General features: G+C 46.1%; 2 protein-coding genes across 2 annotated transcripts; both read right to left on the bottom strand.

Annotated features, from left to right (window-relative positions):
- Positions 1-14724: 14724 nt before the first annotated feature.
- On the bottom strand, positions 14725-15719 carry LOC123138959 (BTB/POZ and MATH domain-containing protein 1-like). The gene has a single exon (XM_044558803.1). It carries the CDS (start codon positions 15691-15693, stop codon positions 14725-14727), a length of 969 nt encoding a protein of 322 aa, XP_044414738.1. The 5' UTR covers positions 15694-15719.
- Positions 15720-21469: 5750 nt separating this feature from the next.
- LOC123136175 (uncharacterized) lies at positions 21470-26742 on the bottom strand. Its single transcript, XM_044555493.1, has 7 exons — positions 26559-26742; positions 26258-26349; positions 25011-25116; positions 24058-24243; positions 23240-23713; positions 23043-23126; positions 21470-21942 (listed from the first exon to the last, which is right to left on the bottom strand). Exons 2-7 carry the CDS (start codon positions 26312-26314, stop codon positions 21938-21940), a joined length of 912 nt encoding a protein of 303 aa, XP_044411428.1. The 5' UTR covers positions 26315-26349; positions 26559-26742; the 3' UTR covers positions 21470-21937.
- Between the last annotated feature and the right edge of the window lie 481 nt (positions 26743-27223).

Here is a 27223-nt window from a genome sequence, read left to right as displayed (position 1 = left end):
GATGTTGGCCCGCAGCTTGGGGATGTAGGACACGTCCGCGAGCACGCGCTGATTGCCGTTCGCGCACCGGAACATGATGTTCCCCTTGCCCCTGATCGTGATGAGGGAGCCGTCCCCGAAGCGCACGGAGCCGTGCACGATGTCGTCGAGGCTGATGAACGCGTCGCGCGGCCCGGTCATATGGCTGCTGGCGCCGGTATCGAGGTACCAGGCACCGCGCGCTCCAGTGGTGACCGGAACTACCCGCTCCTCGTTGAGGTAGACTGCCTGGGCGCGAACTGGTGCCGCCTACACCTTGTCCGCCGTGCCCGCAGCCTGGATTGGGCGTTCGCCCTCTTCGACGGTGGCCAGTAGGAGCGCGGGGGGCTCCACGTCCGCCTCTGCCAGGTTCGCGGCCTCGCCCTGATTTTGGCGATCGCGCTCTGCCCTCCTGCACTCCCTGGCCCAGTGGCCAGGAATATTACAGTATCGGCACTTGCCCTTCCGCTTCCTTCGGTGGGCCTCTTGCCGCCGTCGCCGCGCCCGCTGGGGCGCTCGCCGCTCTATGAACGTGGCCCGGAGAGAGCCTTGCCTCCCTTGTTGCCCGATGACGACGAGCCCTGGCCTTGATGCTATAGGCGTGCGTGCCACTCCCTCTCAGTGAGGAGGAGTTCACCTACGCCGCGATCGACGTCATCCAGAGCGTAGCTCTCTTCAACGGAGCGCAGGCGCCCGCACAGCTCCTCAATAGAGAGGGTGCGCAGTTCGACAAAGGCCCCGATCGCCATGGCCATCTGCCTGAACTTGCGAGGCACCGCGCGGAGAAACTTCAACACGGCGCGGTACTCCGACACAGGGTCACTTAGCAGCTCCAGCTCGTTCACAATAGCGGTTAGGCGCAGGGAAAAATCCTCAATGGACTCATCGGTACGGAAGTGGATCTCTTCAAACTCGCGTCGACGGGTCTGCGCCCTGGCCTCCCGGACGCGCTCGCTTCCCATGCGCATCGTGCACAAAGTGTCCCACGCCTCCTTGGTCGAGTCCTTGCCGGCGAGGGCGCGGATCATCTCCGGAGGCACCGCGCGAAGCAGCGCGGCCAGCGAGGCGTGATCGTCGCGGTCGCCGTCGCCGTACTCCACGGCCTCCCACGGGCCCTGAGCCTGCAGTTGCACGCGCATCACCATGGCCCAGTCGACGTAGTTCGTACGAGTGAGTGTCGGATATTGGGCAGAGCCGCCGCTCTCCCTCACCACTCGCTCGCGCACCACCAGTTCACCGTGCCGTCCACGACGCGGCGGAGGCGAGTGCGACACCCTGCGATGGCGCGTCGGTGACTTGGAGCCGAGGCGTTGCGTGCCGTTGCCCCGCTACTCGCTCCCACCTGTGCCCTGCTGGACGCCATCGCCGTCGCCTTGCTGCTCGCTCCCGGCGCCGGTTTGCGGAACGGCGCCGCTGGTGCCATGCCGCGCCCCACGCCCTCCAGCCATGGATCTTTGAAGGCTCTGATGCCAATTGTAGTTGTTTTAGGCCGAAGCTGTGGACTGAACACAAGAGGCTAGACAGGGTTTTGCGCTGCTTGAACTGTTGCAGCTTTTCTGGTTCTTGATCCTTTTATTCAGAGAATGAAACTAACATGCAGCGATACTCGCTCAGGCTACCAGATCGTGCCATCCCACGACCTCGAGCGCACTCGCCACTCCTACTACGTCGCCGCAGATCGCATAGAACGCGTCTTGCGGCGTTAGCCAACTAACAGGCGAATCCAACGCTAACTGAAATAACTGAACCTAGCTACGGCTGCCTCTGCAGCGTTATTCTCTGAACCTGACGAAACTGACAGAAAGAAAGAATAGCAGGGTGCGGCAGGATTAGGCTAACATAGTTGCCCCGATGACGCCGAGCACATCGACGCCGCCAGGCTGCCCCGACGCCGTCCGCCGCCCCCGCCGTCACCGTCGTCATCGTCGCCCGCGACCCTGCCCCGGCCCGCCCCCGTCGTCGCCGTCGCCCTGCCCTGAGCCCGCGCCCCTGCCCCATCATCGTCGTCGCCATCCTCGCCGCTGATCCCGCGCCCCTACCCCGATGTCGCCGCCCCTCGTCCTCCGTTCGGTCCGGCCGACGGCCCCTCCTCCCTGTCCTCCTCCCTTTTCATGTTTTTTCTTATATATGATGATTTTATGATATGTATGTGTATGTGATGATTTGTATGTGTATATGATGATATGTCCTGATCTTTCGTAATTTTTTTGTTCATATATATCATGATTTTTTTCTTCATAGATAATCATATGATATCTTTTGTTCATAGATGATCATCATATGATGTTTTTTTGTTCATGGATGATCATATGATGTTTTTTTTGTTCATATATATGATGATCTTTTTTTGCATTTTCAGAAAAATGTATGTATGTTCTCTGTGTATATGTTCATATATGTAAAAGTTACATTTTTAGAAAAGTTTTATCTATGTATATTCTCTGATTTAGTGCATTTTAGGTTAGTTGTACTATTAGTGCATTTCAGGTTAGTACATTTTAGGTTAGTGGAGAGGAAAAAGGAAAATAAGGAAAAATAAGAAAAGAGGAAGAAGGAAGAAGGAAGAAGAAGAAGAAAAATAAGGAGAGGAAAAAGGAAAATAAGAAGAGGAAGAAGGAGAAGAAGAGGAGAAAAAATTAAGAAGAGGAAGAAGAAGAAGAAAAAAGAGGAGAAGAAGAAGGAATAGAGGAGAAGAAGAAAAAACAGAATAATTTCTTCTATTTTTTCTTCTTCTCCTCTAATCCTTCTTCTTCTCCTCTGTTTTTTCTTCCTCTTCTTATTTTTTTATCGGGAACGAGGGTGTCGAGGATCGCCAAGAGGTCGAGGGTTGGGAACTAGGGTAGAGGGTCGAGGGTCGCCGAGGGATTGAGTTTCAAGGATCGCCGAGGGTCGAGTGTCGAGGTTCGAGGATCGCCGAGGGGTCAAGGGTCGTCGAGGGGTCAAGGGTCGAGATTTATCAAGAATGCCCCCATTAGGGATGTGCACAAGTTGATCCAATTTTTTCTTATCTCATATATATATATATATATATACATATATATATATATATATATATATATATATATATTCTGCTATATGTCACGTTGGCTGTCAAAGTATTGAAGAAATCCATGGCTACATCATTAGCAGGAAGTAACAGGCGTATGATGCTACGAAGCTCTTCAAAGTTGTTTTGGAACGGAGTTCCGGATAGAATAATTCGCTTTTTTGTACGAATTTCAGCAAAGGCCTTCTAAATAGCAATATTCGGAAGGCTCTTGCTGAACTTCGTACCAAAAAGCTAATTATACTATCCGGGACTCTGTTCCAAAACAATTTTGGAGAGCTTTGTACCATTATGCGCCTGTACCTTCCGGCTAATGATGAACCCATGGTTTTCTTGAATCCTTTGAGACTAGACAACGTGACATATAGAAGGGTAGATGAGATCAGGAAAAACATGGACCATTTTCTACACATCTAGAATGGCGCCATTTTGTTAAATCCCTTGTTTGACATTCATGAGAGAGGCGGTCCGAACGTTGGACATTCATGAGAGAACTCCGGTAGCTCTTCAACATGAGGGGGGACGCCGATCAATCCCCTCTCGCCCGACCAAACCCTAGAAGCGTCGTGGCCACCCCAAACCCTAGAAGCGTTGCTGAGGCCACCCAAATTTACCAAGTTAAAAGAGTGTTGTTGTCGAGGTCACCCCAAACCCTAGAAGCGTTGTCAAGGCCACCCCAAACCGTAGAAACGTCGAGGCCATTAATTAATATTCCCTGTTGTGATTATCTAGCTAGGTCTATATTTGCCACTAATATATCCATCCCTCATGTTTGTATATTAATTGACATGTTGTAATATTTGCAGAAACTATGGATCAAGAAAGAGACTTGGAAAAAGAACACTTGTTGGGGGATATAATCTTCGACGGAGGTGATATCTTGTCGTTTCTCAATGACAACGATGGTCTGGAAGGAGAGGATGAAGGCTCCGATGATCGGACAATGGAGGAGGAAAGACATGATCATGATGGCTCCGGTGACCGAATGCCAATGGAAGAAGGAGACCGTGATGACGGCTCTGGTGACCGAGCGGAGGAGGGATCTGTTGCAAAGTCCGGCGAGGTATATATATTAATTAAGCATGTGCTGACTAGCTAATTGATGCATTTAATTGTTTTGGTATGTACATATATTAACTCTTCTTTCTTCTTTTATAGCCCTCCGGATCAAGCCAAACTTCGGTAACGAGACGAGGCCCAAAGAAAAGGTTGCGCTAGGATGAAAGGTTCACGATCACAGCACTCTTGGACGATGGCCAACCGATTGAACCCAAGCGGACCAAGTAAGCATTTTCTGCTCAGTGCAGGGCTATTGTTAGGGACATGATCCCGATCAGCATCCAGCTATGGAATAATCCTAAGAACAAAGACCCTCAAGTTCCTTATGTCATCGATAGACAGAAAGATGATCTTTGGACCTCGCTGAACATAAATTTCACCCTACCACCAGAGGAGGATCCGAATAAGCCAGTTATAGATCCATTGGTCAAGGCGTATGCTCTTAAGAATATGGCAAATCTATTCAAGAGGTGGAAGAATGAGTTGAAATCAACATATGTCGACAAAGGGAAGACTCCAGAATTCACTGGCCGATTTGAGAAGATAAGAGATCACTGGCCCGCATTTGTGGCCTATAAGACATCGGACAAGAGTAAGAAAATGTTAGAGACAAACCAAAACAATGCTGCAAAGAAGAAGTTGCACCATCGCACGGGGTCAGGTGGCTACCTCAAAGCCCGGCCGTTATGGGACAAAGCTGAGAATGACCTGCTTGCTAAAGGGGTCGAACCAGAGACATTGAACTGGCCAGACCGTTCAAGGACTTGGTTCTTCGGGGTTGGGGGAACTTTGGACCCTGAAACAGGGAAGTGCCGTTGGACGGACGAGCAACTTGCAATACCTATCAAGAAGCTTCAGAAGTGTATCACCGCAGCGCAACAAGGGACGTTTATTCCCGACAGAGAGAATGACGAGCTGACCGAGGCCCTCGGGAATCCTGAGCATCATGGAAGAACACAAGGCACGCCGGGCTCTGTTGCATGGAAGGTTGGGTTTCCCGGCGCAGGCGGTTACAAAACCCGGGAGAGGAAGAGGAAAGTGGAGCTGAGTGAAATGTAGAAGCTCAATGCAAGAGTACAAAAGATAAAGGAACAAGTTGAGAGGCAGCGAGCTACCGGAGCTACCCCAGAAGCTATCCCACCATCTCAGCAGAGAAGCAGCGTGGCTTCCACAGAGTTTGTTCAGTAGCATAACTTCACAGCTCCTGGCTACCCCATGGATGCTACCACGGAGGCTCAACATTGCCAGCTTATGACAAAATGGCAAAACCTCACCTTGAAGGTGGCTGTCGGCTCTGTTGCAGCTCCTCAACCCGACGGAACTTTTCACTGTCGTCTGATTCCACATGGCTATGCTATTGTGACGGTGAATGAAGTAATGGAGGGATTTGAGGAGCTCGAGCTTGACCACCCTACAGGTGAAGGGGAGACTCGGCTGAGTTATGCTCTGAGAACTACATGTCTATGGGGGAAGGAGTACATCAAGCTTCCGAACTGGACGCCTCCGCCTCCTCCTCCTCCTCCGGCGAGTTAGGGCACTCCACCTCCTCCTCCTCCTCCTCCTCTGGCGAGTGATCAAGGCACTCTGCCTCCTTCTACAGCTCCTCCGGCGTGTGAGGCCGGCACTCCGCCTCCTCCTTTGCCTCCTCCGTCGCGTCCGAGTAGTTCGCCTCCTCCTCCGCCTCGTCAGCAACGGCGGAAGACAGAAGACGCTGCTCCAGATGCTCCGGCGCGTCGGAGCACTCCGCCTCCTTCTTCACCTCGTAAGCAACAACGGAAGAGAGACGCCGCCACTTCGGCGGCTAGCAGTACAGATACGGTCCATCTCTCAAGCCTCTAGATAAGTTACCATACGAGAGGACCATGGAGGAAAACATGGAGATCTGTGAAACCCAAGTGAGGGAATATTTTGCAAAGAAACCTCCACCTCCGAAAGAGATGATAGATCCGGTCAAAGCGAAGCACACAATCGATGCCCTGAAGCGACCACGACTGCCTTCACCGGATGACAACCATGTTCGCGCTCTTAAAAAGACATTGGAAGATGTGCACCGGTGGGAACTACTTCAAGTGATAAAAGGTTAGCAGAACGAAGAAGTGGGGAAAAATTCCCTAGCTCGGTGAATAGGCGAACCAATCGTGCCCCCCGCTCAAAGTGTCTAGCGATATCATCGCAAATCTGCCGGGGATGGTGCCTGTGTTGGGGAATGTTGTATTTCAAAAAAAAATTGCCTATGCACACGCAAGATCCATCTAGGTGATGCATAGCAATGAGCAGGGAGAGTGTGTCCACGTACCCTTGTAGACCGAAAGCGGAAGCGTTTAGTAACGCAGTTGATGTAGTCGAACGTCTTCGTGATCTAAGCGATCCAAGTACCGAACGCATGGCACCTCCGTGATCTGCACACGTTCAGCTCGGTGACGTCCCTCGTACTCTAGATCCAGCTGAGGCCGAGGGAGAGTTTCATCAGCACGACGGTGTGGTGACGGTGATGATGAAGTTACTGATGCAGGGCTTCAGCTAAGCTCTACAATGATATGACCGAGGTGGAAATCTGTGGAGGGGGGCACCGCACACGGCTAAGACAACTGTGAACTTGTGTGTCCTAGGGTGCCCCCCAGCCCCCGTATATAAAGGAGCAAGGGGGTGGTCGGCCGGCCCTCATAGGCGCGCCAAGGGGGAGGAATCCTCCTCCTAGTAGGAGTAGAACTCCGCCTTTTCCTAGTCCTACTAGGAGAAGAAGGAAGGAGGGGGAAAGAGAAGGAAAGAGGGGGCGCCGCCCCTCCCGCTAGTCCAATTCGGACTATGCCCATGGGGGGCGCGCGGCCAACCCTTGGTAGCCCCTCTCTCTATCCCCTAGGCCCAGTAAGGCCCATTACTTCTCCGGTGGATCCGATAACCCTTCCAGCACTCCGATATATATCCGGTCACACCCGGAACTCATCCGCCGAATATAGTCATCCAATATATCAATCTTTATGTCTTGACCATTTTGAGACTCCTCTTCATGTCCGTGATCACATCCGGGACTCTAAACTACCTTTGGTACATCAAAACACATAAACTCATAATGTCGATTGTCATCGAACGTTAAGCGTCTGGACCCTACGGGTTCGAGAACTATGTAGACATGACCGAGACTCACTTCCGGTTAATAACCAATAGCGGAACCTGGATGCTCATATTGGTTCCTACATATTCTCCGAAGATCTTTATCGGTCAAACCGCATAACAACATACGTTGTTCCCTTTGTCATCGGTATGTTACTTGCCAAGATTCGATAGTCGGTATCATCATACCTAGTTCAATCTCGTTACCGGCAAGTATCTTTACTCATTCCGTAATGCATCATCCCGCAACTAACTCATTAATCACATTGCTTGCAAGGCTTATAGTGATGTGCATTACCGAGAGGGCCCAGAGATACCTCTTTGACAATCGGAGTGACAAATCCTAATCTCCATCTATGCCAACTCAACAAACACCATCGAAGATACCTGTAGAGCATCTTTATAATCACCCAGTTACGTTGTGACGTTCGATAGCACACTAAGTGTTCCTCGGGTATTCGGGGGTTTCATAATCTCATAGTCATAGGAACATGTATAAGTCATGAAGAAAGCAATAGCAATAAACTAAACGATCATTATGCTAAGGTAACGGATGGGTCTTGTCCATCACATCATTCTCTAATGATGTGATCACATCATTCTCTGATGATGTGATCCCGTTCATCAAATGACAACACATGTCTATGGCTAGGAAACTTAACCATCTTTGATTAACGAGCTAGTCTAGTAGAGGCATACTAGGGACACTCTGTTTGTCTATGTATTCACATATGTACTAAGTTTCCAGTTAATATAAGTCTAGCATGAATAATAAACATTTATCATGATATAAGGAAATATAAATAACAACTTTAGTATTGCCTCTAGGGCATATTTCCTTCAGCCTCACACTTGCACTAGAGTCAATAATCTAGTTCACATCGCATGTGATTTCACACCAATAGTTCACATCTTTATGTGATTAGTTCACATCTCCATGTGACTAATACCCAAAGGGTTTACTAGAGTCAATAATCTAGTTCACATCACTATGTGATTAACACCCAAAGAGTGGTCATGTTTTGCTTGTGAGAGAAGTTTAGTCAACGGGTCTGCCACATTCAGAGCCATATGTATTTTGCAAATTTCTATGTCTATAATGCTCTGCACGGAGCTACTCTAGCTAATCGCTCCCACTTTAAATATGTATCTAGATGGAGACTTAGAGTCATCCAGATCGGTGTCAAATCTTGCATTGACGTAACTCTTTACGACGGATTCTTTGTCACCTCCATAACCGAGAAACATTTCCTTATTCCACTAAGGATAATTTTGACCGTTGTTCAGTGATCCACTCCTGGATCACTATTGTACCCTCTTGCCAAACTCATGGTGAGGTACACAATAGGTCTGGTACATAGCATAGCATACTTTATAGAACCTATGACAGAGGCATAGGGAATGACTTTTCATTCTCTTTCTATTTTCTGCCGTGGTCGGTTTTTGAGTCTTTACTCAACTTCACACCTTGCAACACAGGTAAGAACTCCTTCTTTGACTATTCCATTTTGAACTACTTCAAAAACTTGTTAAGGTATGTGCTTTGTGAAAGTCCAATTAAGCGTCTTAAATCTATCTCTATAGATCTTGATGCCCAATATATAAGCAGCTTCACCAAGGTCTTTCATTGAAAAAATCCTTTCAAATACTCCTTTATGCTTTCCAGAAAATTCTACATCATTTCCGATCAACAATATGTCATTCACATATATTTATCAGAAAGGTTGTAGTGCTCCCACTCACTTTCTTTTAAATACAGGCTTCACCGCAAGTCTGTATAAAATTATATATGCTTTGATCAACTCATCAAAGCGTATATTCCAACTCCGAGATGCTTGCACCAGTCCATAGATGGATCGCTGGAGCTTGCACACTTTGTTAGCACTTTCAGGATTGACAAAACCTTTTTGTTGTATCATATACAACTCTTCTTTAAGAAATCCATTAAGGAATGCAGTTTTGACATCCATTTGCCAGATTTCATAAAATGTGGCAATTGCTAACATGATTCGGACAGACTTAGGCATCGCTACGAGTGAGAAAATCTCATCGTAGTCAACACCTTGAACTTGTCGAAAAACCCTTTTCCAACAATTCGAGCTTTGTAGATAGTAACACTACTATCAGCGTCCGTCTTCCTCTTGAAGATCTATTTATTCCCAATGGCTTGCCGATCATCGGGCAAGTCCACCAAAGTCCACACTTTGTTCTCATACAAGTATTCTATCTCAGATTTCATGGCCTCAAGCCATTTCGCGGAGTCTAGGCTCATCATCGCTTCCTCATAGTTTGTAGGTTCGTCATGGTCAAGTAACATGACCTCCAGAACAGGATTACCGTACCACTCTGGTGCGGATCTTACTCTGGTTGACCTACGAGGTTTGGTAGTAACTTTATTAGAAGGTTTCATGATCATCATCATTAGCTTCCTCACTAATTGGTGTAGGATCACTGGAACTGATTTCTGTGATGAACTACTTTCCAATAAGGGAGCAGGTACAACTACCTCATCAAGGTCTACTTTCCTCCCACTCACTTCTTTCGAGATAAACTTTTTCTCTAGAAAGGATCCACTCTTAGCAATAAAGATCTTGCCTTCGGATCTGTGATAAAAAGGTGTACCCAACAGTTTCTTTTGGGTATCCTATGAAGACACATTTCTCCTATTTGGGTTTGAGCTTATCAGGTTGAAGCTTTTTCACATAATCATCACAGCCCCAAACTTTAAGAAACGACAGCTTAGGTTTCTTGCCAAACCACAATTCATATGGTGTCATCTCAATGGATTTAGATGGTGCCCTATTTAAAGTGAATGCAGTTGTCTCTAATGCATAACCCCAAAACGATAGTGATAATTCGGTAGAGACATCATAGATTGCACCATATCTAATAAAGTACGGTTATGACGTTCAGACACACCATTACGTTGTGGTGTTCCAGGTGGCGTGACTTGCGAAACTATTCCACATTGTTTCAAATGAATACCAAACTCGTAACTCAAATATTCGTCTCATGTGATCAGATCGTAGAAACTTTATTTTCTTGTTACGATGATTTTCCACTTCAGTCTGAAATTCTTTGAACAATTCAAATGTTTCAGACTTATGTTTCATCAAGTAGATATACCCATATCTTCTTAAATCATCTGTGAAGGTTAGAAATAACGATACCCACCGCGAGCCTCAACACTCATTGGACCGCACACATCAGTATGTATTATTTCCAACAAGTCTGTTGCTCGCTCCATTGTTCCGGAGAACGGAGTCTTAGTCATCTTGCCCATGAGGCATGGTTCGCAAGCATCAAGTGATTCATAATCAGTGATTCCAAAAGCCCATCAGCATGGAGTTTCTTCATGCGCTTTACACCAATATGATCTAAACGGCAATGCCACAAATATGTTGCACTATCATTATCAACTTTGCATCTTTTGGCATCAATATTATGAATATGTGTATCACTATGATCGAGATTCAATAAACCATTCGCCTTGGGTGTATGACCTCGGAAGGTTTTATTCATGTAAATAGAATAACAATTATTCTTTGACTTAAATGAATAACCGTATTGCAATAAACATGATCCAATCATATTATGCTCAACGCAAACACCAAATAACATTTATTTTAGGTTCAACACTAATCCGAAGGTAAAGGGAGTGCGCGATGGTGATCTTATCAACCTTGGAATCACTTCTAGCACACATCATCACCTCGCCCTTAACTAGTCTCTGTTATTTTGCAACTCCCGATTTGAGTTATTACTCTTAGCAACTAAACCAGTATCAAATACTGAGGGGTTGCTATAAACACTAGTAAAGTACACATCAATGACATGTATATCAAATATACTATTGTTTACTTTGCCATCCTTCTTATCCGCCACGTATCTAGAGTAGTTCCACTTCCAGTGACCATTTCCTTTGAAGTAGAAACACTCAGTTCCAGGCTTGGGTCTAGCTTTGGGCTTCTTCATGGGAGCAGCAACTTGCTTGCTATTCTTCTTTGAATTTCCTCTTTCTTTCCCTTTGCCCTTTTCTTGAAACTAGTGGTCTTGTTAACCATCAACAATTGATGCTATTTCTTGATTTCTACCTTCGCCGATTTTAGCATCGCGAAGAGCTTGGGAATTACTTTCGTCATCCCTTACATATTATAGTTCATCACTAAGTTCTAGTAACTTGGTGATAGTGACTAGAGAACTTTGTCAATTACTATCTTATCTGGAAGATTAACTCCCACTTGATTCAAGCAATTGTAGTACCCAGACAATCTGAGCACATGCTCACTGGTTGAGCAATTCTCCTCCATCTTGTAGGCAAAGTACTGTCAGAGGTCCCATACCTCTCGACATGGGCATGAGTATGAAATACCAATTTCAACTCTTAGAACATCTTTTATGCTTTGTGGCAAAGGGTTTACTAGAGTCAATAATCTAGTTCACATCACTATGTGATTAACACCCAAAGAGTGGTCATGTTTTGCTTGTGAGAGAAGTTTAGTCAACGGGTCTGCCACATTCAGAGCCATATGTATTTTGCAAATTTCTATGTCTATAATGCTCTGCACGGAGCTACTCTAGCTAATCGCTCCCACTTTAAATATGTATCTAGATGGAGACTTAGAGTCATCCAGATCGGTGTCAAAGCTTGCATCGACGTAACTCTTTACGACGAATTCTTTGTCACCTCCATAACCGAGAAACATTTCCTTATTCCACTAAGGATAATTTTGACCGTTGTTCAGTAATCCACTCCTGGATCACTATTGTACCCTCTTGCCAAACTCATAGTGAGGTACACAATAGGTCTGGTACATAGCATAGCATACTTTATAGAACCTATGACAGAGGCATAGGGAATGACTTTTCATTCTCTTTCTATTTTCTGCCGTGGTCGGCTTTTGAGTCTTTACTCAACTTCACACCTTACAACACAGGCAAGAACTCCTTCTTTGACTATTCCATTTTGAACTACTTCAAAAACTTGTTAAGGTATGTGCTTTGTGAAAGTCCAATTAAGCGTCTTAAATCTATCTCTATACAATGAAGGTGGACGAATTCATATACCAGTATGGGAAGCCTCTCGTCAAAGATGGAAGTCCTCCTCTAACAACGATGATGCAAAGATTTCATGAATGATACATGGAAACCTGCAGCAAGTCTGGGAAGGATGCTTTGATGATGATAATTAAAGAGGAGCACGACTTCGTTGGATCGGATATGATTACTGGTGATTTTGATGAGTTTTTTCAGTTATACAATCAAAAGGCTCTCGACAAATCACTCGTGACTTGCTATTGTCTGTAAGTACTACTTCTGTAATTAAGTCTCTATATATAGCTCAGCTCTTTCGTTGCATGTGTATATAATTATCCTCACTGTATTATGCAGATTGAAGATCGTCGAACGCAGAAAAGCACAAATCTATGACATTGGGTTCATTAACCCAAATATCATACATGAATGGACGGTTAAACACAATGTCACAGAAACCGAGGACAACTTGCTACAATCGTTGCTCAAAAATCAAAGCAAAGATAAAATACTATTTCCTTACAACTTCAAGTGAGGTTTCCCTTATTACTCCAGGTTATAGTAATGTAACTGATGGGTTATGCTTGCGTGCGTAGCTTCCACTTTATTCTCCTAGAGATTAAGCTTGAGCAAGGAGTAGTAACCATCTTAGACTCGAGACGAAAAGATCCCGAGGACTATGCGGACTCGAATGCTCCAGAAGTAAGTCCAATCGATCATTATCGCACCATATCGGCAACTTTGTTCATTTCCTCATATCAGGTAATTATTTTCTTTGTCTGGCAGGGTTTGGAAAGAGTTCACCGTAATTGCTCCGGGACTGCCGACCGAGCTGCGATTTCAACACCCGAAAGTAAGTACTACTACCTAGTTCCGCGCATCTCCCATTGATTCTAGCTAGTTTCATCAATATCATTTAGCATGCTTGCTTATCAGTTTGATTGACCTCTATTTCTCGTAAAGTGCTTGTAGCAGGAAGCCGGGAATGATTTCTGTGGATACTACGTTTGCGAGTTCATCTACAACGCGACGACCTCTAATAAGCGGGGCTACTCTGAAAAACAATATGAAGTGGGTAAGCAAAAATATTCACAATTTTATTTTACTACCATCATTTGTGTTGAGTTTCATTCATACACATGTATTGACCCTCTTCTTCAATTTAGATCTGGCAGATGCGGGATGAACTCCTACCAAAAGATTGCATACGAGCAATTCAAGAGGAATTGACGGGATTCTTTCTTGACCACGTCATCAATCCAGCCGGACAATACCATGTGAAAATTGACTTCCGATGTTAGGGATTGTAAGAGATCTTATATTGTATATATGTAGCTAGTAGCGTCGGATAGATATACAAAAACTTGTTGTTCAAACAATCTCTCGGAGAAGGAGAGGTCGATCACTTCTCTCTGTATATATGTTCATATGTTCATGGCGATCTTGTGTACTTAATGGTTCCTTCATTTGCTTACTAGCTAGCGTGTCGAGTTCTCTCCATACGTATAGTACCTAGCGTCGACCAAGCACGGAGATAAGAGATGTCACTTCTCTCTATTAGCTAGCTAACACAATATATGAAACTCTTAAATTAACCATCCAAAACCCCCAAACCCCCCCCCCCCCCCCCCCTCAAAAAAATAAAATAAAAAAACCCAGCTCCTGAGCTGCTGACGCGTGGATCCTTTTTGGTCCCGGTTGGTGTTACCAACCGGGACTAAAGGCCCTCCTGCCTGGGCTCGCCGCAGCGGCCACGTGGAGCACCACCTGTCCCGGTTCATAAGCGAATCAGGACTAAAGGTTTTGGTCTTTAGTCCCGACCCTTTAGTCTCGGTTCCAGAATTGGGACAAATGGGCATCTAGAACCGGGATAAATAGACATTTTTCTACTAGTGTATGCATTGTTAATTGGGTTCAATAGGTGCGCTTGATGCAAAAAAAAGTAGCAGGATATGCGTCCACTGCATGCGAGATAGGCATCCGCTGCGTGCGTTCCGAACTTCGAATCTATCGCTAAATTCCGACTAGTCAGAAGTGAGCACAGTCCTTAAGAAAATTCTACGTACAACAATTCTTTTAGGGTACCTACAACGGCTAATATACCCGACTGGTGCACCACACGAGTTGATGAGCAGCAGCGTCGAAGAAATATGTTACACAAACTCGCTGACCCAACGCTAAGACGCACAAAGACATGACCAGCTCAAAAAGCAACAAGCAACAAGGATATGGGCTGGACAATAAACAACAAAGGGATAACGCGTTCTAGAAAGAAAAAAAAAAAAGACGAATGACATCAGCCGATTAAGACTTAGACAGACCCTTTAAAAAACATGTCTGCAAAATTAAGCGGGAAATTCCTCACAGGGGAGGTGAAAGTTCTTTACATATGCAAGTTTAACTAGCAAAACTTTTTTTCTCTCCTGGCCTAGTTGGGTTATTTTGGCATGGTTGGGTTATTCCTCACAGGTTCTCGCCATGTACTTGACACAACAATTCTTGAGTTGCTGGCAGTTGTGTCGCTCGGCGAAATCCACGGTGAAACCCACCGTCTTGGCATCCAGCGCCTTGCTCAGCTTGCTCTCGCAGCTCAGCTTCAGCCTCTCCATGGCGTACCGGTCGGCAGCGACGAGCAGATGCTGCGCCATGTTCGTAGCCTCCTCGGTGGCCTCCTCCATGAACGGCGGCAGGGTGTCCTTGTACATGTAATACAGTAGGGCCTCGAAGACACTTGCGCATATGCCCCTGACGCGAATGCTGCTTCGCCTGCTCTCCACCATGGAGCCGCACAGCTGCGCGCGGAAGACCGGCGACCGCGCGGCGAGCACGCACGCGTGCACCTTGAACCTCCTGAACCAGCCGATCTTGACGGTCATGTCCGCCTTGAGGCCGTCGTCTAGGATCTTGCCGATATCTCTGGTCAGTTCCGAGGGTGGCACGACGACGCTCGTGTCGTCGTCTCCGTGGCCCTCGAAGATGTCGGAGGAGATGATCTCGACGGTGCACTTGATCAGGAGGCAGTCGTCGTTGAGGTAGCCCCACTTGGTTAGATCGGCTTTGCGCACGAACTTGCTGAACCCGTAGCTCTTGTGCGCGGCGGAGAAATCGTGCGTGCTGCCGTTAACTGTGGTCTTCTCCCCCGTCACCGGCGAGCCAGGGCCTTGGAGGCAGAAGGAGTAGTTCGCCCGGACAATGGCCTCCCCGGGGTTTTCCAAGTTGATGAAGACGGACGTGTGTTGCTCGCCGGCGTTCTTGTTGCCGTAGGGGTAGTACTCGACGACCCAGTCGTGGCCGCCGACGCGGAAGGGCTTGGACTCGACGCTGGTGCTGGCTCCTTTGATCAGGGAGTGTCCGGCGACCTTGAGCAGGTGCACGCCTGTGGTGGACGACAGGCGGTGCGTGGAGGCGGTCTCGTTCGCCGCCATGGCCGGCGCCGCACGCACGAGATCGTTACGAGATGTAACCACGGAGTCGATCAATGAAAACAACCTGATGCGTGTGATTCACTTGTCCTCCAAAACAAGATTGTGGAGTAGTATACCCGCGGAAATTGAGGTGTACCAGATTTTGGTGGGTAAAATCACAACCATGGGTCATGAATTGAAAGGGTTTTATTTTTAAACCCTTATAAAGTGCCACACATGACAAATCCGAACGTTTTTTATGGCAAGTTTAGTGACGCGGGATGACAACGTTAGTTGTACCCCACGTCGCGAATCAACTTCTGGTTGAGTTGGTTAGGTGGACAGTGGTATCCCCAACCCATCAGGGTTCAAATCCTGGTGCTCGCATTATTCCTGTATAGGGCGTGTGTGTGTGCGTTTATAGGGATGAGTGTATGCGCGTGTATATGAGCGCTTGTGTCTGTACTGATGCTCAAAAAAAAAGTTGTACCCCACGTCACAACTTTAGGTCACACGTGTGGACCGGTGTACTTCATGTCACGCATGTGGCATTTATCATTTGAGTTATTTTTCGCGGAATGAATTGTGAGTATCGTGCACCAAGTTAAACAAACTAAACATAAATTATTGAGTAACCCCGGAAAGAGCACAGGCGAAAAGGAGGCGACCATGGCTTCCGGTTGCGTGCCGCCAGTGCTGCTGCTGGTTCCCTCTCCCTCCGCCAGCCGCTCAGGTGGCGGGAGGGAGGGGAAACCTCGGATTTGTGTGTTGGATGGGTTCTCAATAGGGTTAGGGTTGAGGAAGACGTTGTCGATGTCGTTGCGGTGTCGTCACATCTGTATAAGTTACCCTGGGCTCCGCTTGCGGTTAGGCGGCCCGGCGTCACACCTGAATAAGTTTCACCGGGCTCCGTTCGCGGTCAGGCGAGGCTCTTGCCTTCGTCTAGGAACCAGCGGGGTGGGGGGTCTCCAGATCTCGTTGGGGTCGCGGGCTATGGTGTCTAGAGGTCGAGCGACATTGGCCAGTTGGGTCCTCAGATGGGAGGTGGTTGCGTGGAGATGAAGATTATTCTTCCTCCTCGTCGGTATGATTTTCTATTGTTGTTTTATCTTTTTCTTTGTGCTGCTGCCCGAGGGATGTCCATCTTTGCCCGGGCGGTTGGCCCGGCTGCAACACAGGGACCGGATCCTAGTTCTCCATCTGGAAGGGGCACATATAGTGGTACTTAAAGCTAGAGATGGCGAAGGCTGGTGTAGGCATGTTGGATGCATATGTATGTCCTTGTCTTTTCGGCGCCTGGCTGAAAAAAAAAAGAAGGAGCAGCGTGGCGGCAATTATGTCGTGGTTGAAGATGATGACTTGCTTGGGTCTGGTTGCATATTCTTGTGTGGCGGGGGTCTTCTTGCAAGGTTCAGGGATGATGACATAGAGTTGCGGAGATCTTCGTGTTCAATTGGTTGTTGTTTCTCTAATTCTTTGTGCGCATGTTAGGATGTGTTTGTGCGGGTCAAGGACTATGCACTGTTTTGTGATTTCAATACAAGCATACTATTAGGAAAACATAAATTTTTGAGAACTAACTTAGCTGATCACAAATTATGGAGTATTTTTATTTTGCAGACATATGCAAAATGAGATTTACTACATGTGTATGTTTTATATGTATCAGGGCATCTTCAACGCTGCCCCGCAAATTTCCTTTGGCAACTGCCCAATGACAGCGGGACCAGTCCGCGGACACTGATGCGGAGGCCGCCTTCCAAAGCTATCCGCATAGATTTCAACAAGCGGTTAAAACTAACCAGACGAAATTCGTGCAAACACAACAGATTTTCATATAAACCGAAAGAGATTCATGCAAACACAACGGATTTCATATAAACCGGACGAAATTCATTACATTTCGGACATATTTCAACTAAAAGGGGATCTCGTTCGTCTCCAGGGGTATAATTTCGGACATACTTCTATTCTAAACCCAGACTAAATGATCGCCTTAGCGATGTCCTCCTTGTCGTTGGTCTTGCCCCACACCTCGTCGACTTCCAGTTCCACCTGACATTGGCGATACAGCCAGCGGGCGGGGTGGATCTCGCGGGCGGAGCGGTAGGACTCGAGCAGCTCCGCCATGTCCACGTCCGGTGCGATTGCCCTGCTGGCGGCGAGCTACTCCTTCGCCTGCTGGTGCTCCTGGAGGAGCTGGAGGTTGTAGGCCATGTTGACCTACGCCTCCCGGAACTGCTCCTCCCACACCATGCTCATGTAATGGGCACGGTCCACGCCGATGGTCATGGTGCAATGCACCGACGAGGGTGGCGCCAGCTGGTTCTCTGTTGCGTCCTCCATTGGGACGTCGTCAGCCATCGGCTGCGTGCCGGCCTACCAGCCAACAGCAATGGCGGCCATCTCCTTCTTCTGCTCCGGTGACAATCCGTCCCAAAGATCTTTGGACCACGAGGAGGCCAAGGTGGGAGTAGTGCGGAGAGGAAAAGGGACCGGAGGTGGATGCCTATGGCTATGGACAGGGCTACAGTTTATATAGCGGGTGAGTGGCAATGGTGAGCAGTAGACAGACGGACATGTGGCGCCGGAGTAGGTTCTTTGGCAACTGTGTGTTATAAATGTGGGCGGTAGACGAACGGACGTTCGTTCTCTCATTTGAACGTGTAGCAGTTGCGTAAACCAGGAAGCGACGCGGGCGGTGCTCTCTTGGTCGGCGCGCCGCTTCAATGCCAGTGCTAGTGAGACACTACTAGGGAAATGCTTATACACAGGAGCTCGCCGGTAGCGCCTTACTGGTGACGCTTTTACAAGCGCTACTGCTAGCTATAAAACAAGCGCTACTACTAGGGATTTCCCTACTAATGAGAGGTCACGTCTGCTCTGATCGGGCATGAACGCGGCACTGACGCTCTGGAGTAGCACTAACTGTTTCAACAGAAAGCGCGCGCAGACGAGGGAGGGTGTTTTTGTGGGCCACGGCCGACAGGAGCGGACGTAGCAATGGTCCGGACACCCGCAAAGCCCTTCTAGTTTGTCTCCGGTTTACGGAAAAAAGTACGTCCGAACTGCTCAGCGGACCAATACAGGTCCGTGTTGGATGGCCAACACGGGACATCGCGGTCCGGACTTACACATGCGCTTTGAGGTCGGCGGTGGAAATACCCTTACAATGGATAAAATCTAAATCAATTTTCTAACAATAAAGACAGATTGTGGACCAACATGTCCACGTAAATTTTACCATTATATGTCCTTATAACATCATCACAAGTTAGTTTGCGTTGACTGAGAGATTCAAATTACTGTACTGGCAAAAAAATCGCACATACCCTTTGATCCAGATTTATGTAACACCAATTTAAACATTCTTTAAAAAGTATACTCTCATTTAAAGGTATTAGATGCACGAAACAACTCGTAACCCCTTCCTCCTGAATTACTTGTCTTTCTAAAGACAAAAAATGACCAATTCTACACTAGTGTCAAAAATATTTTTATATTATAAAAAGGAGGAAGTAGTAATTAACACAACGTCCAAAAATTAAGGGGCTGTTTGATTCTAGGCCTTACTTTGCCATACTTTGCCATACATTTTTGTCAAACTTGTCTAAGAGCATCTCCAACAGCCGCCCAACACGTGGCGCGCTAAAAACCAGTTTGCAGCGCGCCCATCGCCTGGTTTGGCGCGGCGGGCAGCGCCGGCTCCAGCGCGGCAAAATGCAGCGTGCGCCCATAGCTCCAACAGCGCGTGCGCTCTCGCACAAACAACATATGCACTTCAAACACAAGCAAAAAGATCAAACACAAAAAAAAATCAACAATAAATAGTTCAATTTCGTTATTACAACTCAAACAAATAGTTTATCGTTCAATACAACAAATAGTTCAACAATACAACATCAAACATCAAACAATACAACAATACAACAAATCACGATGCTCTTTGTCGGTCATTCCAATCCCATCACTCCTCAATGAGATCCTTCTGAAGATCATCATGCGCTGCGGGACGTCGAATGGCATGATAGGAGGCAACAAAACGGGCCACCCTTTCAGCCATCCGCCGCACTCGCACGGAATGTCCCAAGAGCTCATAGTGAGAGTAGTCTACATCTTGGCCACGCTCATTCTCAATGATCATGTTGTGCACGATCACACAAGCGTGCATAATATACCAAAGCATCTTTTGATCCCAAAATCTAGTCGGTCCTCTCACAATAGCAAATTGGGCTTGCAAAATTCCAAAAGTTCTTTTTACATATTTTCTAGCCGCCGCCTGAGCATTGTGGAAATCAAGATTTTTCTTACCTTCCGATTTTTTCAACGGCTTCACAAATGTTTGCCACTTTGGATAGATGCCATCCGCAAGATAGTAGCCAAAGTTGTATGTACGGCCATTTGCTACAAACTGCACCGATGGCAGTTCACCATTTGCAATCTTATTCGTCAGTGGTGACCAGTTGACAACGTTGATGTCATTCAAAGATCCAGGCATTCCAAAAAAAGCATGCCAAATCCAAGTCTCTTGATCGGCCACCGCTTCGAGGATTATAGTGGAACCCTTTTTTTGGTCGTGGATGTCATTCAAAGATCCAGGCATTCCAAGATCCTATCCCTCCAAATTTTCTGCCGACCCAAAACCGAACCACCGTGCTTTGGTTTTTTATTGATGTGCATAGCTAGGATCATTGCAAGACCGTCCTCCTCTTCCATATCAAATTCTTCTTCGGAAGAATAATACGACGAACTCATCTACAATGTTCAATATAAACTAAGCTATAAAAACTACAATCAACATGCACCAAATTCATGTAAAAAATCTGTGAAGTTTGAGCAATACATACCTTGCGGGCTCGAGCGGCAGTGAGCGGCCGGGCGCTGTTCGTCGGAGGACTGCCGCGCGCGACGGGCGTCGGTCACTAGAGGGAGACGAAGGAAGCCGTCGCGGCGCGAGGATAGGCTGGGGAAGCGCCGGGAGGGTCGCCGGAAGAAATGGGGTGGCGCGGGCGACGGCGGCGCAGCGGCTGGATGGGGTAGGTGGAGTTGCGAGCGAGCGCTCGAGAGTCCAGCGCGTGGGAGCGGGCGCAGCAAATAAGCAGCGCGCGATGGCGTTTCGGCCCGCGCGCTGAACTAGATATGTCGGGCACACGGTTTTTGTGGCTTCGCTGGAGCGCCCGGGGCGATGACGCGCGCGCAAAAAACAATGATTTTTTAGCACGCCGCTTATATAGCGCGGCTGCTGGAGATGCTCTGAACTAGATATGCCGCGTGCGCGGTTTTTGCTCCTCCGCTGGAACGCCATGAGCGATAGCGCGCGCGCAAAAGAACACTGATTTTTCAGCTCGGCGCTTATATAGCGCGGCTGTTGGAGATGCTCTAAAATAAAATGAGAGCCACAAGTTGGCAAGTCTAAAGGGATCTTGCCACACTTTCTATCTATGTGTATGCCATGTGAAGCCCTAATGTGGCTTGCCTAGGGTGTGGGTTGAACCAAACACTTATCTAGGTTGGTCAAACTTGGCTAAGCTTAGGTATGGCAATCTTTGGCAAACTTAGTCACAAACCAAACAGCCCCTAAATCACTTTCGAGTTCCATAATACCAGCTAGTGATGACTAGACATGACCTATCATAGTGAGCTAAGATACGCTCTTTGGACTATCATAGTGAGCTCTAGCTCTTTTTAAGATCGTCTCAAGCACTTATTCTTCACCCACTCTGGACTCAGAACTACTAGCAGATTATATCTATTGTCGTATGCTTTGATGATAAATTTGCAAACAGATTTCATAAACTGAGAGGGGAAATAAAGACCAGTAATGTAATCTTAATCGCAATTATCATAACAGCAGATTGTCAATCAGATAGCAAAACCTTAAAAATAATATTACCAACCTTAAAAAGAGGCGACTAATAATCTTCGGTTTGAATGGAACTGGAACATGACATTGGACAAGTACTAACCATAAGCATCAGTTAAGAACACTCTTTATACAAGATTCTCACAGATGATAACTCAACCACCATACGGAGGGGCTCCAACCAAACCTAATGCTATCTCAAGTAACTGAAACAGTTACAGAAGGCTTCTACAATACCATCAGCAAGGATACACCGGAATAGACTTCTTGCATCCTTCTACTACAGCACGGGACCCCAAGTCCAACAACGAACAGTTTCCGCAAATTAGCTGTGTTCACCGCAAATGATTATAGAGGTTTGCCTGCCCAAAGGACGACTCTGTACAGATGGCGCATCACTACTCAAACTGCACACATAGGATGGAGGACAAAATATATTAGAAGAGTGAAGATCTTGGAAAACTTAAAACGGTATCAGCTAAAGGTAAACACTTCGCTGGCCAGCTGGGTTATGGAAAAAATATGCAAGTTCAAACAACGGATTCACCTCCGGCAAGAGCATTGCCACACACCACACATCACTATCATGTCCTCAAAAGATGATATCCATGTGTCCCAATTAAGAAATTGTTTCCTTGTACCATCTTAACTTACTCAACCATCGCAATCTTACAAGTTAAGAGCATGCCATTTACTCTTGATACTAGTCATATCATTCAGTTTTCAGAGTTTTAATATAAAAGGTCATGCACTTTTTTTCTTTCGTTCCGATGTACTCCCTCCGTTCGGAATTACTTGTCGCGAAAATGGATGTATCTAGATGTATTTTAGTTCTAGATACATCCATTTCCGAGACAAGTAATTCCGAACGGAGGGAGTACTAACTACCGAGCCCGCATAATGACTAATTGTGTAGTGAACTCACTTCTTGAGCTTTACATGAAACACGGCATGACATAGTGATTACAGTCTCATGGTGCAAGTAAATTTTAAGGCAAACACGCTATACTCGCTCTATTCTCTCTACACAGATTAATTCTAATGGCAATAACTTCAACCCTATCCATTGAATGTGCCAGTACAGATTTCAGTTTAGACATGGGAAACAAGGTCAGTTGTAGCCTTGTAGGTTAACCATTTACACCAGGTCCCCAGCCAATCAAATCCACACGAAGACCAGGAAATTACATGAAAATAAGAAGATCTATCTATTTGTGAATTTACCTAACAGCTGTTAAAACCTATTTCTGATCACGAAATTACCTCAGGCAGTATTGATCAAAAGCTGATTAATCACTTCCAAAATCTTCATAACTAACACCCTCAGATATGGAATCTAGCCGTATATTTCCTATTTCTGACAATAGCAAGAGAACCATTAGCTAGATCTAACATTGCATCAATGCATAGTGCTGTAATTCAGAGTGAATACTCGTTTATCTTGTTGCCTTATTTAGGGTGGGTGAGCATGAAAACGAGGAATGTGGACGGAAGGAGGATGTTTAACCTGTATGTCCTCCAGCAGTAGACTCTGAGAAGTTGTTCGTCTCAGAAGGGATGAAAGGGGATCTGCCATAATTTTCTAATATTTCTGCAGAGAACCCAAAGAAAAAGGTATTACAAATACATAATAACAGTATTGTAACAGCAGGACTTAAGAAAGCAACAGAAAGAATAAATATCAGAAATGTCAATCAGAAGTACCTGTACTATGACTGAAATCCTCTGTTAAATCTGAGAAACTGAAATTGCGAGGAATCTGGCTCAAGAAACCATATGATGACGTATCCATGTCAAGAATTGTATCACCAAGTGGTTGCCCATTCAGTTCAGAGCTACTAAAGGACCCACCAGAGGCATCCCCAATTGATTGGCAAGGCTCTAGGTAAGTGTTCTCGTTGCAGAATGCAAACTCTGGATTGCTCGAAAAGCTAGACTCTGCCTTTATTGTTGTGCCATTGTCTCCATTAAACTGTGCACCAGTCGAATTATGCGCTGATAGTAGACTAACTGAAGCATCCATACCACTAGGAAGACCATGGACAACTTTACCACCATAGATAAACTGGTCAGTAGCAGGAGCGCCATTTATTACACCACTAGAATTTCCATTGTGTAGGAAGCTATCTGGAATTGCAGTGCTAGTAGTGTCTTGTAAAAAACATGTATTTTGGTTCACTGAGAAAGTACGAAAAGACTGCTTTAGAGCATAATAAAATAGGGTTGTGACGTAGCTAAAATTAAAAGCAAGGTACTAATGCATAAATCAAGAATCAAGACTTGCAAAAACCAGAAATAGTGATCTTGATCCGTAATGAATGAATAAAAGGAATCTTTATCAAACTATCACTGGAGATGAGATAACTACCATACAATTATACAAATGAGTTTGCATTGGCTCTGTATGGGCAACATATTAAATATATTAATCTAACTGCACTGCCACTGGAAAATTTTAGGAGATAGCAAGTGGACTCCCAGTTAACTTAGCTGTATAAAAGCTACCCGGGAAAAAAACTTACATGTGCTCGAGTCAGAGCCATTAGGAGCAGTAGGGGTAATTGAAAGCGCTCCAGAAGGATCTTTATTCATAAGACGACACTGATGCGCAAGGAGCTTGTTGAACACATTTATTTGATTCTTAAGCATCAACCTCACATAATATGCCTTAAAAAACTCAGGGTTCTCTTCTTCAAGTTTCTGCCAGACTGGAGGAAATAAGGATGAAAAAGAGAGGGCCAAATCATCCATACATGTACCAGTAAAGACACCAAATGAAGATTCAATTGTTTATGAACAAAAATAGAATCATTATGTTCTCAATGTCAGAAAAGAATCACTATGTTCTCCAAAATTGTGATAGAAAGACAAATATTCCTTTCGTCATAAGCTAATTGCCGGGATTCATTCATCATGTTAAACTGTAATGAAATGGCATTAAATTCAAAAGATAAGGCAGTTTAGATTCAACGCGCAGCATGGAATTTACTTTGACACATGAAAGCCTCCTAAGTGGCTCTGTCATTAATTTTAGGTATCAGAGAGCCTCATGGAGTCACGGTGTGAAATTTTTTCTACTTTATAGAAAATGCACATTTTGCTCAAGTTGCTGTACTTTATTCAAGGATGGGGAAACTGCAAAGATCATGAAGGCATTGCATTCTGCAATCATATTAACAAAAACATAGAGCTGGTATTCTGTGACAAGGTAGTCAAAACAAGGAAAAAGACTAACAAGCTGACACCATCATGCCAATAAAGCTAGGACTACATAATATATACATACAGCATTCAAATACAATACAAAACTGTGCTTTCAATCTTAAGCACCATGTATGCTATGTAAAAAGTTGGGGAAAAAAGGAGTCCATGGGATCTAACTAGTAAGTGTTGCCAGTTGTGATACCTCACTCAACTAAATCAAGCAAAAGTGCAACATAAGAAGTAAGCGAACTTCTGAGTTCACGAGTATTACCGAGCTCAGTAAAGCTGGGTTCTATTTTCGCCTGGAAAGATAGAGTTTCAACCACTTCTTTCTGGTTCATGTAAAGCTGAAGACAACGTTCGATGAGATTCTGGACCTGTAAAGTAGTTTCCGCATGAAAACTCATTGCTTCAAGGAAATATGCATGCAAAAAAGAACAAAGAATCTTATCTAGATGCAAAGAAATTCCAGTCATAACATTATGACAAACAAACACAGATCATATACAGTAACCACAATTGATTGTGCATACAATGTGATAAACAGACTCACACACACAGGAGACACATAACAAGGCAGATATATGTCTTTGAAAAAAAAAAGGCAACCTGGTGCATGTAGCTCCCGCTTGCGCAGGGTCCAGGGAAGGGTCCGACCACTTTGGGTCTATAGTACGCAGCCTTTCCCTACATTTCTGTAAGAGGCTGTTTCCAGGACTTGAACCCATGACCTCATGGTCACAAGGCAGCAGCTTTACCACTGCGCCAAGGCTCCCCTTCCAGATATATGTCTTTGAAAATGGCAGTAATTAAAGAGCCAACCACAAGGTAGGAAATGACATCAAACACATTTTATCAAAATTAAAAAAATTAAAATGGGAAGCCGAGAGTGTGTAGTCAGTGCGAAATTATTAGGGTCTTGAAGAGTTAGCATCTTGCTTCAAACTTAAATGTCTTTAGAGGGAAACAGAACCCTGTTAGTAGCACAATCCTGTGCAATGAATTTCGAATTCTGAAGAAAATCACATGCGTCCCATTGGTGAACTATGATTAGTATACTTCAGAAGAAGGATATAATCACGCACAAATTCGACTAATTGTTGGTGACGACCAACTAGATATAATAATTCATGTCAAGAAATTTTCTGGTTTGCTTTTCAGTTCATTTGATTACAATGGGGGCCACATATTCCCCCCTCCGTCCTTCCTTCACCCATTTATTACCCTCACCTGTACCTTTGCCTCAACACAGCCATTCTGTTCCACTCTCAAGGGCCAACAGTAATCAGAATCAAATACACGGAAAAGAACAAGAAACAAAACTGCAACGACAAGCAGTTCTAATCAGCCCGGCCTGGAAGCGCCGCACAACCTAAAAGGCCTTTTCCGGAAATAAATTGAGAGAGAGAAAAAAAAACAGAGCCTGCTCGGATTCAGCTAGAGAATAATAAAATAAAATAAAATCATGCGAAGAGGAAACCGGAGGCCGGGAGGGATCATGGGGGGGCGGGGGCTCACGAGCTGTATGTCCTCGCGAGACACCTTGCGCCCTTCGCCTTCCTCTCCCCCGGACATGTCGCCGCCTCCTGCCCTAGCCTCTCCCCCCTTTCCTGCCACACCAACCCAATAAAAAAAAGAATTAATCAGCAGCACGCCGGCACGGGGCCGAATCGAAGAGCAAGCCAGAGGAGCGCGGAGCAGCGGCGAGAAAGGAATCGTTCGACCCCGCCGGCCGCCGGCGAGCGGGTCGCGCGGAGGGGGGCAGAAGGGGCCAGTCGAGCGAGAGCGCGGGCCGCCTCGCGCTGCCGCGCGTACGTACCTCGGCCTGCTCGCGGGAAGGGAAGGGAGGCGCGGGCGACGTCGAGGCGGGGGAGGGCTCGCGCGCGCGCGTGTATGATCGGATCACGGTGGTGAGGGCGACGGCAGGAGCGAGAGGGGGTCGGGGGCGTTTGTCCGCTTGCTTGTTTGCTGCGGCTCGTTAACCCGTTGGGGTTATCGATGGATGCGTTATCTTATCCGGTTTTGTTTATTAAATAAAGGCGGATGGGATGGGATGGTGGTGGGAGGATGCTGGGCGGCCACTTGGCTCGGCTGGGGTCGGGTCAGCTCGGCTCGGCTGATTGGGTTGGGCGGGGCCGCCGTCCACTCCCCTAAACACGTTATCTGACACTGTTTGTTGTGTCCGATATGCTTGCCTTTCTCTTTATTAATGTTTTTATTTTAACTAGTACTCCCTCCGTTTTTATTTAGTTCGCATATTAGCTATGGTCAAAGTCAAGCTTTACAAACTTTGACCAAGTTTATAGACAAAAATATTATGATATACAATAACAAATCAACTTATTGTTGAATGTACTTTCACATCGTATAGATTTATTATGATAAATGTCTATATTATTTTTTATAAACTTGGTCAAACTTTACAAAGTTTGACTTCAGTCAACTCTAATATGCAGAGTAAATAAAAATGGAGGGAGTACTACT

Source organism: Triticum aestivum, chromosome 6B (genome assembly GCF_018294505.1).
Source record: "Triticum aestivum cultivar Chinese Spring chromosome 6B, IWGSC CS RefSeq v2.1, whole genome shotgun sequence".
NCBI lineage: Eukaryota > Viridiplantae > Streptophyta > Magnoliopsida > Poales > Poaceae > Triticum > Triticum aestivum.
Note: the sequence above shows the minus strand (reverse complement) of the source record. Positions and strands in the feature narration are given on the sequence as shown.

Coding starts and splice junctions, on each gene's coding strand:
- LOC123138959 (XM_044558803.1), bottom strand. CDS start 15,693: ATGGCGGCGAACGAGACCGCCTCCACGCACCGCCTGTCGTCCACCACA.
- LOC123136175 (XM_044555493.1), bottom strand. CDS start 26,314: ATGTCCGGGGGAGAGGAAGGCGAAGGGCGCAAGGTGTCTCGCGAGGAC. Junction 25,117..26,257: donor CTCGCGAGGACATACAGCTC/GTGAGCCCCCGC, acceptor ACTACTTTACAG/GTCCAGAATCTCATCGAACG. Junction 23,714..24,057: donor TGGCTCTGACTCGAGCACAT/GTAAGTTTTTTT, acceptor GTACTTTCTCAG/TGAACCAAAATACATGTTTT.